This window comes from Mustela erminea, chromosome 5, assembly GCF_009829155.1.
Source record: "Mustela erminea isolate mMusErm1 chromosome 5, mMusErm1.Pri, whole genome shotgun sequence".
Taxonomy (NCBI): domain Eukaryota; kingdom Metazoa; phylum Chordata; class Mammalia; order Carnivora; family Mustelidae; genus Mustela; species Mustela erminea.
In genome coordinates, this window is record NC_045618.1 from 136189900 (window position 1) to 136204066 (window position 14167).

At 60.5% G+C, this 14167-nt stretch overlaps 1 protein-coding gene across 3 annotated transcripts in view; it reads right to left on the reverse strand.

Annotated features, from left to right (window-relative positions):
* Positions 1–1738: 1738 nt before the first annotated feature.
* ITPK1 (inositol-tetrakisphosphate 1-kinase) overlaps positions 1739–14167 on the reverse strand; it is a 166233-nt gene continuing 153804 nt past the window's right edge. For 2 of the 3 annotated variants that reach the window (XM_032345097.1, XM_032345099.1), the window contains 4 exons: positions 11993–12118; positions 10675–10742; positions 6314–6476; positions 1739–3973 (listed from right to left, as the gene is read on the reverse strand). In XM_032345097.1, the coding sequence (XP_032200988.1) occupies positions 3615–3973; positions 6314–6476; positions 10675–10742; positions 11993–12118 (716 nt within the window). In that variant the 3' untranslated portion in view covers positions 1739–3614. The remainder of the gene's footprint in view (positions 3974–6313; positions 6477–10674; positions 10743–11992; positions 12119–14167) is intronic. The other variant, XM_032345098.1, reaches the window with a different exon arrangement.

The window sequence follows — 14167 nt, forward strand, 5'->3', positions numbered from 1 at the left end:
CCTTCCTCGCGGAAGGCAGGACCTGCGAGACCATCACGGGTCTGGAGTCTCAGCCACATCACGTCAGGCTGGGGCTCGGGCAAGGAAGGGCGGGGCGGGGCAGAGCAGGGCAGGGAAGGGCAGGGGCCCAGCCAGGCTGGCTGAGGGAGGGAGCCGCCCCGAAACTTCGTTACTGATCAGCGCCTGTGGCCTTCAGGACAGCCAGTGCACAGCTCCAGGTCTCTGCAGCTCCGGGCCAGGCCCGTGGAGGGCGAGGGGCTGTTAGGGACCCCGCCGGGCGAATGATCACTTCTACAGCACAGAGGAAAAGCCTATGCAGACCCCAGGGACGCGAGTGAAGTCACTGGTCTGCTGCATGGCCGATGGTCAGTGTGAGTGCCCGAGCCGACAAGCTTCCAGAGTAGGATGAGGACACGGTCTCCTTTGGTCTCAGAGTGGCCACACGGCAGGCAACTGCTGGGTATCCTCGCTGGCTGGAAAGCTCGTTTCTGGCTGTGGGCCTTCCACCTTCCACGAGGCCCACGGGCAGGCTTCTGGGTAGGGAGGAACTCGTTTTCACAGCTGTTCTCTCCAGCACTGACGGAGGCCCACTGAGAGGCTGCACCGTGGGACTCCCCAGGGTTCCAGCTGTGTCCACCTCCATGTTACGCAGAGCGGTTCCGGCCCGGCACGCCCACCAGGCCCCTCCGTGAATGTAAGGACGCCACACCGGAGACTCCACGCAGCCCTTGGGAAGAGGTTAGATACCAAGAGCCGGCCCTTGGTTGGGGCCTGATGTCTGTGGAGTCACATCATTTTAGAATCAAAGCACCTGTAAGCAGAACTTAACCCCAGACCCCGGCTCCAGGTTGCCCAGGGCAGAGACCTTGCACGTGACCCTCTGGACCTACCCAGGGCCTCAGCCAAAATTCGGCCCTGGCAGTTGCTCCTGGAGCCGCTGACATCAGGAGAGCCTCCAGCAGCCCCGGCCACTGAGACCCCCACCACGCCCACCCCCTGGCACCACCCAGATGCTTGGCAATGAGAGTTGTAACTGCCCTTGGGGTTCTGGCCGGGTGGGCTCCAAGTGATACACACGCACACCACAGCAGACCACTCCCAGCAGCCCTGACCTAGGGGCAGCACCAGCAAGCCTCCGCGAAAAAGGCTGCCAAGGCCAGGTGCATGTCAGTGGCTCCTTCCCTGATGCAGAAACTGCCAAGCCTGAGGGGCAATGAATTCTATGGAGAGTGTCCCAGGACCCAAAACCATCAGTGCACCTACCTGACACTCCTCCCCACCGACGGCCCCTCCCCTCGTCTTTGATCGCGAAGCCCTTGATCAGAGACGGTGTTTGCCGAATGGTGGTCACCAGCCCAGGCAGGAGCGGCCCGCTTGCTCTCACAGGGGGCCTTCCCTCTGCCGCCACCTGCTGCTCCCAGGTCTTTATGAAGGGGAACCCCACCCCTCAGTTTCCGCCCCCAGAAGCGGCGGTCACCCTGCTTGCCACGGGCATCGAGGCCAGCGGGTGACGGCTACTGGATCTGTGGGCCCTGGAGCTGAGCGTGCGTGACCCTGGGGTGGGGGGGGTAGACCTAAGTTACACAGGAACACGACCTGGCCAGGGGCCCCAACCTGGCATCGGGGGTTACGCCGCACCACCCCGCACCTGTTCTTGAGGCAGACAGAGACTGGAATTTCAAGAACAGACCAGGAGAATGGCATAAACTTTCAGCAATATCTGTAAACACGTGTGAAATGCAGTTTGATTTCAGTAGTTTATTTTGGAGACAAAGCAGTGCAAGAGGCCAGTCGCGCTTTCCTGCTTCCCCGGGGCTCAGGGTTGGGCTAGGAAAGGCACCGTACAGACATTATAATCGGGGTTCAACACTCAAGTCGTGTAAACGCAGTTAGTTGGTGGGCCCTCGGGTTCCAAGCCAGCCGGGCAGCTCTGACAGCACCAGCTCTCCCCCTAGGCCCAGCCCCGGCTCGGTGGCGGCCACCACCCAGCCCTTCCTTTCCTGAAGGTGGGTGACCCCCACGCCCCTGCTGAGCCAGGCCTGAAGGTACCTCCAAATGCCCAGGCCAACAGCCTCTCTGGGACCATCCTCATCAGACCATGCAGGACAGCCCACAGGCTTTCCAACTTGCTCAAAGTGAAGGGACATCTGAAGACACGAGATCATGCTCAGAGGGTCCTATGCATCTCACCCAGGTTCACCCTGATCCAGGCTGACAAAGCCCATGGCTAGCCCTCTTCTCTGTGGAGGGGCGGGTGGCCTGCCCACTGCACCATGGAAGCTGACCGGCCCACGGGATCTGCTGCCATCGGGGGCCGGGCAGAGGCTCATGGAGGAGGGGGTACCGGTTTCCTACTCTCTGGGGCTGCAGCTCCCTTCACACTCAGCTGGCTTCGTGCTTAGGGCTTACAGTGAGTATGGGAAGGGTGGGCAGACCCGCTGGGCGGGTGTGAAAAGACGTGATGCATACAGGCAGCTTCCCCCGAACACCTTGAGGCCAAGGGGAGGTGCATCAGGCTGACTTCTCAGAGAAGCAGGCTGCCCCGTCGGGGGCTGGGGCCTCATGCCTGCCCTTCCGAGTTCTCTGGGCTCAAATGCTCATCAGACATAAGGACACAGAGGCCCGGCAACTCCTGGGGTGATCTGTCCAAAGTCACGGCCCAAATCCTTGGCACAGGCAGGATCAGCCCGGGGGCTCCCAACCAGGCAGTCTTGTCCTGGGTCCTGGGGAGCAGTGCCTGGTCAGGGCAGGAGACCCCCCCTGCAGGGCTGCATGGAACCCTGCATGGTCCACCAGGGCCTGGTGGACCCCAGGAAGCTGGACATGGAGAGAAGCCAACTCAAGGCCTTGGCCTTGCCTGGGAAGCTTCCTTCTCCTTCCCTTTTGGGAGCAAGCAGCAGGCAGACCACAGCCCAGACCCCCTGCATGGAAACCCCCAAGGAAACAGCAGGTGTGCCTCTCACTTGCTCTTGGGAGGGACAGCTGCACACCTGGCCGGGGCTCTAGGCCCTGTTCCTCACAAGGCTGCAGAGGTGGCCAGTCGGAGGGGGACAGCTAGAGGGCCTGGCCTGGGTGCAGGGGGCTTGGAGAAAAGAGAGAGAGAAGGAACCCCTCACTCGCTCTGCTCAGCCACTAAAAGCCTGCTCCCCTCCGGGGTCCCCGAGGCCTGATCCACAGCAGCCATCGAGACGAACAGACGTGGATGGACACGGACACACACACACACGTTCACACGCACGCGTGCACACGCACACACACAGACACACACACACCCCACCTTACACTCAGACCTAGTGTTGAAGACACAGCAAGTGTAAACCCAGTGAAGACATCTGCACAGCAGGCATCCGGCGGGACGTCCGTCTCCCCCGAGGCTGGACCACTTGGGGTTCTTTGCCATCTCCCCCCTCCACCACCCCTTATTTCGATCATGACATCAGAAAATCAGGTTAAAAATTTTAAAAAAAAAAAAAAAAAAAAAGGGAAGAAGAAGAGGAAGAGGAAGAAGAATCAGATCGCTGGGAATTCTCAGTCGGAGCGTCACCGCCGGGAGCTGCCGGCCCAGCAGGTGCACTCTGCGGCCAGCGCCGCCCTCTGGGTCCTGGGCTCCACGGCTACTGGGAGGAGGCCTTGGTGGCCAGCGAGGCCACGCAGTGCTGCTGGAAGCTGGGGGACACGGCGGCGGTGCAGCCGAGTCTCTGGTGCGGGAGCTTGGCGGTGCCTCCCTGGCCCACGCCGCCCACGTCGGCCTCTGCCGTCCAGGGGGGGTCCGGGCCCATCAAGTTGCTGCAGCAGCCGGGGCCCGCGCTGCACGTCCGCTCGCCCGCCAGGCCACCCGCCTGCTCCGCTAGGAGCCTGCTGTGCCTCAGCGGGGCCGCGTCCCCCGCCGCCGCTGTGGCTGCGCTCTGGCCCTGCAGGACGGTGGCCACATGGTTCAGGAGGTCTGTGAAGAACTCGCTGACGCCCTCGTAGCCTGCGGGTGGGACAGACGTAACAGGCGCTGGGCCAGGCTGCGGCAGACACAGGTCCGGGCGCAGGGCAGAGCGGGCGCGGGGCGCACAGGGCTCCCAGAACTCAAGGTAGCACGCTCGGGATGTACAGGAAACCGAGGCTCAGTAACTGAGGGGACACATTAGAGCCACCAAGCTGAGACTCGAAGTTGGGTGTGGGCGGCCCCCAAGGGCTAGTCCTTGAATTCAGCTGTCCCCAGGGCGTGAGAAGCTGTCACGCTCGAGTGGACAGGCAGAGGCCCTGTGCCTGACCCCTCTGAAGCACGGTGTCGGGGTCTCGCGGACTCACCCACCCGGTGTGCTAAGACACATGGGCAAGAGGAATGGCGGGACGTGGCAGGACCAAAGGCCCGCTCCTCACACTCCATCACCAACCGCCCTCTGCTTCTCACCGTCCAGCCTCAGAGGGCGCCGGGACCCTCGCCCGTCCTCCAGGATGGCCCTCGCAGCCGCTGGCACAGCCCGGACGCTCTCCTGTCACAGGAGAGCCCGCCCGGGGCCAGGCAGCAGGGGTGGCCTCCACTGTCCACAATCTCACTTGCCCAGAAAATAACATGCCTCATGTCGTCCAGCCCAAACCGCACAGGCTGGCGGGGCCGGCTCGGGACCTTGCACGGAGCCAAAGCGCACGCAGAGAGCTCCATGCTCTCACCACCTCCCAACTCCACCCTTCTAGAACTTCCACCCTGACAGGGCTGCATCACCCCCCTCCCCTGTCCCACCAATCCCTGGCCACCTCTAGTCCTCACTGTCCTCACGCCCATGTCCTTCCTGCTTTAGAGCCTCTCATTTATTTTCACTGTTCCCCAGACACGTCCTAGATTCCCGTGGTCTCTCTCATTCCGTCCCTTACTCATCAAAACCCCACCTCTACCAACACCCAGGCCTCCGTGCAGGGCGCACCCAGGGTGACTGGAGAAACACAGGCCATTGTCCCAACACGGGCCTCGGTGACTCACTCCCACCTACCTCGGAGTGAAACCCTACGCTCTCAACACACCATAGGGCAGGGCTCATCTCTGGCCTCCGTGTCCCAGGCCCTCCCGGAGCCCTTAGGGGGTAGCTCCTTCCCTTCCCGCCAGGCTCTGCTCCACCACGTCAGGAAGGAGCCCCCGGGTGCCCCTGTCCTCTGACGTCAGGGCTCTAGCAGCCGCGGTCACACTGCACCTGTGCCCAGATCAGCTGGGACACACAGTAGGCCCTCGACTGAATGACGGAAAGAGCCAGTGGTGTCCTGCCAGCCTTGGTCTCCTGGGCAGAGACTTGCGATGGTGGCTGGGCCTGGCTGCATGCTGAGTCAGGGGACACACGTCAGGCACGCAGCCCAGGAGCCACTCAGCCTGGGTCACGTGCCACACCCCATGCAAGAGGCCTTACTACCCTGCATACCCCCCCACCCCGAGCACTCCCCACAGGCCACGCTTGGGCTCTCCCCCAAGACACTAACCTCCCTGAAGGTAAAGAATCATTCGTGAAGGTTTTCATACGCACTGGGCGGTGACACTGACTTAACCTCCACGCGGCTACTTAATGAAGGGGGGCAGTCTGAGCCAGCTGGGAGGGCAGACGGGCCAGCCACGGGTGCACCCGTGCCAAGAGGACTCATTCCGGGAACGGCCATCACCCCTGCAGGCTAACGGTTCGCTGAGGGTTCGCTGGGGGCTCTCCCACTGAGCCCCCTTGCTGCGTCGAGACGAGGGGAGTGCGGCAGAGCCAGGCCACGACAGCAGCCTGTAGGGGCCTGAGACAGGCTTCCCGCTCAGGGCTCTGGCAGACAGCAGGGAGCAGGCGCCGAAGCCACGGGGAGCTGGCCGGCTCCGTGTCCCCAGAACCACGGCACAGGGCCCGGGCAGGCGCACGGCCACACCACCACCATGTCCTGTGACCTGGGATCAGTCCTCCCTCCCTGGGACACTCGGTTCCCCGCGGGTAAACCGTGGAGAGTACTCCCTCCGGGACCCTTTCAGCTCATTAAATCTAGAAGTACTCAGCAGATGAGCTGCAGTTTGGCCAACAAAGGCTAATACCGACAGTACAGCGTCAGGGGAGGAAGGTGAATGGGGTTTGGTGCTGTGCCCAGTAAGTGCCCTGAGCTCCCTCGGCTGGAGGCAACGACCTCGTCTGCCAACTTCACCACATGCTACAAACCCATTCCGCACTCGGGCTGAGGCCTAACGGGACCGTGCTGACCCCACGCCCCACCGACGGGGAGGGAGGGACTGGTCAACCTGACCCGCCTGTGCCAGCATCTGAGGACACAGGTCTACAGACTGACGAAGGCAGTTCCTGGCTCCGCCGCTCACCTGGGAAGGCATTGATGTCGATGACCGCGTGCTGCCCGGTCTGGTTGTTGATGATGATGTCAATCCCGAAGAGTGACACACCCAGCGCCTGCCGAAGGGCCCGGGACAGCTCCCGGATGACCTCGTCGCTCGGCCTCTCGAACACGCCCTCGATCTTGTCCAGCTGTGCGCACACACACGCACACAGACACACACACACACACAGAAGTCAAGTCAGGCCACAGGTGGGGTGGTGCAACACCATACCACACACAGAGACCCCACTCAGGTGCCCCAAATCCTGGCCTTCCCCTCTGGAAGGGGGCAGGACAGACCCCTGGTGAGCAGCACTCCCACGGCCACTCCCCAAGTCCCACAGACAATTGGGCAGGTATTAAGTGTCTAGTATGCATTACCCCTTTAGTTCCTGTAACAACCCAGACGGACGGCCCCACAAGGCTGGTCTGCTCTAGTTCCAGCCAGCCGGGGACAGACACATGGATTTTCATGGGCTCCAGCTTGGCCCCTGGAAAGGCCACCTTGGAAAGGGTTTGGGATCAGGAGGACAGGGATTTGAAGCTCTAGCCCTGGGGTCCCAGGGAAAAGTACTCGGCCTCACCATGCCTCAGTTTGCTCATGTGCAAATGGGACCAAAAAGGCCTCTTTCCTCTGCTGGTCGCTGATGTGGTGGGAGCAGTATGGGCCTGGCCATGAGGGGATGCACACCTGCATTTTAGGGCAGGGAGGGCCTGTGACGCCTCTAAGTCCGTCAGCGGAAGGTTACAGGAGATGCCCCATAAATACCAGAGTCCTGAGTCCTGGTGGCTGTGGGGCTCAGGGGCCAGAGGGGAAGAAGGGTGGCAGGCCCATCAGACTCAAAGTGAAGCTGGGTCAGACCCTGATACAGAATTACCAGGTGACCAGCAGTGCCTCTCCTGGGTATGCACCCACCAACCTGAGGACGGGCACTCGTGTCTGCCAGCGTCACAGCGCTGTTCACGACAGCTAAAGGTGGAAACCATCCAAGTGTCCATCAACGCAAGGACAGACACACAATCTGGTTTCCACATGACGGAACATTATTCAGCTACACAATGGCACAGCATGGGCGAACCCTGAAAACGTCAGGCCAAGCGGAAAAAGCCAAACTCCATCGGTCACACATTGTATGACCTTGTTATGAAAGGTCCGGAATAGGCAAGTTCACTGAGATGAAAAGCAGATTCGTGGCTGCCAGGGGTTGGGAGGAAGAGGGAAGGCGGGGTGAGCGCTGAATGGATACAGAGTTTTCTTCGGAAGTGGTGAAAATGTTTTAGAACATGGTAGAAGGAGAGGACTGCACAACACGGTGAATGACTAAACGTCCCTGGACTGTTCCCTTGAAAACGACTACATTGCGGGGCGCCTGGGTGGCTCAGTGGGTTAAGCCTCTGCCTTCGGCTCAGGTCAGAATCCCAGGGTCCTGGGATTGAGCCCCGCATCGGGCTCTCTGCTCAGCAGGGAGTCGGCTTCCTCCTTGCTCTCTCTGCCTGCCTCTCTGCCTACTTGTGATCTCTGTCAAATAAATAAATAAAAATCTTTAGAAAAAAAAGAGAAAAAAGAAAATGGCTACATTGTATGTTATGTGAATTTCACTCCATTAAAAAATTGTAATAATAAGCTGAGTCAGGAGGGCTGAGGACAGACCCTGGCACAGATGGTCCTTCCCCCAGCACAAGTAGCTAGAATGGCTGATAGGGAACTTCAGACACACACAGAGCAAGGAGCCTACACCAGGGCACCATCAGTGGTCCCCCGTGAAAGCCACAGCCACCAGCTCTGCACAATCTGCAGGGCCCCCGGGCCCATGACCCTGCTGCCTCGGTGTCCTAGCAGAGGAAACACCTCCTAAGGGGCAGTGCCAGCCTGGCTGTGACAAGCCCTTGTCACTGAGCCCCTGCCCAAGCCAGGACCCACCTCGAGGTCACTCCTGCCAGCCAGCGGCTTAGCCCAGCCCGGCAGCTCGGCCACTGGATCAGTGGCACAGGGTCCTCCCCAAATCAGAGAGAGCCAGACAGACGCCTCAGCACCGCCCATATCCCTCTGCAGGCTCTGAGCCGTCCTGTACCCTTCGGAGTCTGGTTTTCTCGCCCCAAGAAATGGGGTAATAGAATCACAGGCACCGGGGACGCGGGAGCCAAGAGCCGGCACCCAGGCGGGCCAGCGAGGGGCTCTGCTGCCCTCTACCACGTCTCCTAACACATTGCTCAGAAAAGCACTTTCTCAGCTCAGCTAAGGCATCTCAGAAATCCTTCCGAGGCTGTTTGATGATCTTAAACTCAACAGCCACCCTAGGACAAGACAAAGGCACAGAGATCCCGGGTTGTCATCGCAAAGGTGACGATGACCCTCTGGGAAACGGGGAGGCGACGGAGGTCACCCTCCTCTGCGTCCACAACTCCCCGCATCTCCTGACCACCCTGCAGGGCAGGAGGGGGAGACAGGCTCAGCAAGGCAACAGGACTCCCGGGCCACACGTCTGAAACCCCGTGGAGTCCATCTCACCAGGGTCTGCGCTCTTGACCCGTCCCCTAGACGTTGGTGTGTGGGGGCCCGCCAGTTAGGTGTGGGTGGGGTTCAGCTTCAGCAGCCTCCAGAGGAGGAGGGAGGCTTCAAGGCTAGGCCATGGCTCCCTGCACGGCCCCTGCACGAGGCCCTGATGGGGACTAGAGGGGCTCCGGCTGGGCGGGAGGAAGGCAGGAGAGGCTCTCATCTCCCACAGAAAGGGCACGGCTAAGTGTGTGCCCTTGTCTTATTTCATGTGATGTCGGTCCTGGGGGCCCCCGCAGGGGAAGGAGGAGGTGGGGGCACATCCTGTAGGTAGAGAGGAGGCCCCGAAGTCTCCCTAAGCTTTCCCATTTCACAGATGAAGAAGCGGGCCGGGCAGCAGGCAGGTAATTATCTAAGGACGTTACCTGGGACCCTTGGGCATCAGTGAGCAGCCCCCGGGGCCGCCAGAGCCACACGGGACAGGTAGGGATCGCGTCGCGGGAAGTCTGTGGAATGCCATCCCCCTCCCCAACCGCGAGTCCCTGGCCACTCAAGGACTGAGAGCCTCTCAGGGAAGAAGCCCTGCGGACTGGGTCAGTCTAGAGTCTCTGAAGGTTAGACGACCGGCAAAGCTTTTCTGGCACAAAACAGCTTCTTACGTCTTACAGTGCACACAGCCAGGCGCCAAGAGGTTCTGTTTAAAATCTGACTCTTCTCCAAGCTTCCTTGACCATGGCACTTGTTCCTGGCCCAGGAACATCTATCAACATCTTGAGGGACACCGGTGCTCCCTCCAGGTCCCCGTCCACGCCTGTGCTCCGTCAAACCCTCAGCACACGGCTGGCTCCTCAGAGGAACCAGACACAAACAAGAAATGAACAGGCGGCCTGGGCTGGGGGGAGGCAAGATGGAACGGGCCCGTGCGCGCCCCCAGCACAGGAAGGAGAGGAGTAGGCCCGGGGCAGGGGCCGACTGTGGATGCTGCTGGTGAGAACAGCCTAGGACAGGGAGGAAGACCCAGGCAAATCCTCCCAGATTAGCCAGCACGCCCATGACTCAGGAGACCCAGCCCAGGGCTCTAAGGTCAGGGGCAAGGGGCAGCGGAGACTGCCAGCCCGCTGGACTTGAGAGGGATGGAAGCAGCTGCCCCAGGACAAATTTCTAACTCTGGCTGCAGGTACAGTGAGGGAATAAGTCCTAAATTCCCAAGACACCCAGCTTCGGAACAGACCACTCTGGGGTCGTAAGCCAGTGTGGCCCCTGAAGGAACAGCCCTGTGAGTTTGGAGAAGCCACTCAACCCTCCTGATCACGAGCCTCCCCACTTCAGAAAACGGAGCTGTCTGCCCGGCTCCCGCGAGGCTGTGGCGAGGCCCGGCTGTGACGCCGTGGGGCACCTCGGACAGTGCCTGACCCGCCACAATGTTCACGGAACTCACCCAAGTTCTGCCAGGGGGGAACTGCCACCCCCGCCCCCACCGAGGTACTAGCAGGCCCTTAACAAACGCTTACTGGATTCACGTGGACAAGGAAAGAGAAAGGAAAACGGGTGTGATGCTGCCTCCTACCCCCTTTTATAAATCAGGAAAAAAGATTAGAAAACAGGGCTTCAAATTCCCCGTGACTTGGGAGGTGGGTGGGGAGATCCTCACTGTGGGAGAAAAGTTAGAAAATCTTCCCTCGGGAGTAGCCCAGAAGTCCGCGGGTGTGGCTGTGATAGCCCGCAGCAAGCCAAGAAAGGGGCTCTCTGGTCCCCACTCCCTGCTCTGCTGGAGCTCAGCCCTCAGCCCCACTGCCAGGGGCACCCCCCACCCCACATTAGGAGGGAAGGCCGCCACAGCGGAAGGGACATACCGCGGTCAGGACCGAGGAGGACTCCGGCTTGGACACGTTGTGACTGTTGAAGAAGATGGACTCCCGGTCTGAAAAAGCAAAGACAAGAAGGAGCAGGCGTTAGCTCAAGGCGGGGACGTGACTCCAGCACCTGACAGCAGGGGGCAGCACCACCCCAGCCACAGTCTCGGGTGGCCTCAGCGGCAGCCAACCTGGGGCCCCCGTGAGCCGGGCACCCCCACGCCAAGGAGACAGGGCACCATGACCGGAAACACGTCCACGCAGGGCTCCCGTTCCCCATACAAAAATAATTGTCTTAGCGAGCCTACCTCGGCTACCACTTACTGTATCCTGTCCGCATTTCCCAACACCTACGGCCCCGCCCATTCCAGAGTGTGTCTAGTGTGTCTTATGGACAGGGCACTAGAAAGGGGGCTTAGGGAATGGTGCGGGGGCTGAGCGAGTGGGAAACGCAGTGTACCGGGAGCATCAAAGGCCTGAAGTCAAGAGGTTCAGTAAATGCCATTTAATCCCGTAGTCCCAGCCCCTCCCGGTATCCGCCCATGGGACTCCTTCTCAGGGCAGCACTTGAGAAATACGCCCACGCAGCCGCTTGGCACATGCGTGTTTAGAACATAAAGGTTCTCCTGCTTCCCGACTACACACGGGGCAGCGGGAAATCAGAACATGGGCTTCTGAAGGGTCCATCCAAGGAAAGTACACAGAACGATTACTGTTTGGCTTTGGAAGCTTTGGAAGCTGGCACAGACCCCCGAAATACCCTCCTCCTCCTCCCACACCATACTTCCTGGTCTACCTCTGCCTCCCAGCACACCCTCAGTCCCACCGGGGCACCCAGGTGGGCACACCGATCCCAAGAGTGATGAGTGCAATAAGCAGTTGGTTAGTCTATCCATCCCGTGGAGTGAGGCTGGTCGGTCACACGTTCTCGAGCACTTAGAAGCATGGGCACAGGAATGCAAGAATCACAAAACCGCGAGCTTCACCACCCCATGCCCCCCCACCAAGAATGACATGGGGATGTCCTGGGCCATGAGCCCCTACAGGGCCCCAGCGGCCTCTGCTTCAGTCCCTCCAGGATGGGGCGTGGTGACTCCCGTCCCCAGGACACATTGATCACCCCTGGGACCCAGGGCCCTAAGCGCAAGACAGGAAGGGCCTTGGTTGAGCACCACGGTGCGGGGGGACCAGGCCGCAGGGGGCACCTGCTCTGATCGCCAAGGACCCCCCGCCCCAGCTCCAGGATTACGACGCTGTAACAATCATGCATGAGAAAGTGATTCGGGCGGAGGCCAAGCAGGCAGGCGCTGAGATGTACCTGGCATCCTTCCCGCTAGTGAGGCACACAGGCCCCTTGCCGCCCCGGTGTACCCGACAGTCCTCCCGCCGCTCCGACCAGAGCCAGTCCAGACGGGGGGCACGAGAGATGGTCCTGGGGAAGAGCCTGGGGAAAATAAACACCCTGCAGGACTTGTGCCAGGCAACCCCACTGATCTCTACTTCTGGGCGCTGCCAGCCAAGAAGAGTGAGCCCTGAGCGGTGGCAAGGCCTGTGGGCCAGGGGACAGAGTGCGGCTTGGGCAACTGGAGTGGGGGTCCAGGCCTTCTGCAGGCACTGCTCACCTATTTACCCTGCAGCCCAGCCGGGCCCAACCCTACCAAACTCAGGGTGCCTCCCACCCACCCCAAGGGTCCCCAGTGGTGGCAGACCAAGCCTGGGTGTGGGGGGCGTGGGAAAGGGTCACACAGAGCAGGCAGACATAGCCAAGTTCAGGGAGGCCAGGAAGCTACCGGAGCCACAAGGGATCACCACGAGTGTTTATGCTGGGAAGGCAAGAAGCTGGGCACTCAGAAGGGTGGAGCCAGCAGCTGCTGAACTGGACAGGCCGTGCCACCCAACGGCTCCTTGCGGCAGGAGGACCGACCACACATGTGGATCATTTCACAGGAGACTGCTTCTCCCCTTAGCTACCTCCTACCTGAGGGCTCAGGCCAGACAACTGTTCAGGACTGGTACGGGGGGCATCCTCTGCTCACTTCCTACCTGTGCCCGGCCCAAACAGGGGCCACAGGGCATGTGGGCAGCCTCTGGCCACTCCCTGATCCCGGAGACCAGGAGGCCAAGATGGGTCAGACTGGGTCACACATCCTTTGACGTGGGGAGCTTTAAGAGACCCAGGTCCTTCTAAGGATGAAGCTGCCTAAGCCCAGGCATGCCGGTCACAGGGGCACTCTGCATCTGGGGCCCCAGGCACTGCCTATGTCCACAGCAGTCCTGAGACACACAGGGGTGGAGAGACAGTGAGGGGAAAAGGAGTGCCGTGGCCCCCAATTTACAGATGAGAAGAAAAGGTTCAAAAGAAGAGAGTAAATGGCCAGCTCACTCCCCCAGTGCTGCAGTAACCGGGCCATCGGGGGCAGCGGCCACCTGCTCTTCCGCTCTGCCTCATCTTCATGCGTGTCTCTGGGCCAGGGGAACGGGTCACAGCGCTGCGGGGGAGGCTGGGGGGCGGGGGCAGATGTTCTTCAGGATCCCATCCATGTTTCCACTGCACAGAGGGACCCGCCCTGGCTGCCCTGTCCCAGGGGCTCCCCAATCCAGTGGCGGCCCAGGACCCCACTGCTTCCTCTGGAGCCTTGCATCTGTGCCACGATGACTCTTTTCATTCTTTCTTTCCACATGCGTGTTCTCTCCCGCCAGAATATGAGCCCATTGGGGCAGCATGCTTGGCTGACTGTCTCGGGCTCTCGTGGATCAGTACCTGGCAACGGGGCTGGGCACACGGCAGATTCAAGGCAATACGGCATCTACGGAGAGGCTCGAGCTGACAGGTCAGTGAACCAGAGCCCGGCAGCCTGCCTCTGTAAGTACAGTTTGTGGGGCCGCAGCCATGCCCAGAGGCTTCTGTCTTGTCTGCAGCCATGTTCCTGCTCCAAGGGCAGCAGGACATAATTACAACAGAGCTGGACGAACTTACTACCTGGCGCTTTGCAGAAAAAGTCTGCTGAGCCCAGCAATACGTGCTAAGCGATGCCATTCTTTTATGGACCCCATGGGGGAAAAGGCCCAGGAAGGACAGCAGAATAAAGGTGCCAGTCCGCACAGTCAAGAAATAGGAGTAAACCCATCACACAAAAGGGAGAGCAGAGAAACGTGCCCATCTGGATCCGGGCCCTAGGTGGAGAGGGGGAGCAACTGCCCCAACGGTGAACCACAGGCAGAGAATGCATCTGGGGCAGGCCAACATCAACCGTCTCAGCAAGAACCTGACTGCCATTTCAGCCGAGGCAAGTGCCAAGATGCCACCGGCCCTAAGACACACCTGACTTCAGAGAAGTCATCCGGTAAAAACCAAGATCTGAGAATCAACAGAGCACGGTCATTATGGAGGGAAGGCTAGTGTCCCTAGCTCCCTCGGTGTCCTGAAGAATCCCACTCAAGATGTCCCCAGCTCCGTGTGTGGACCGAGGAAGCTGCAGGCCTGATGTACTGG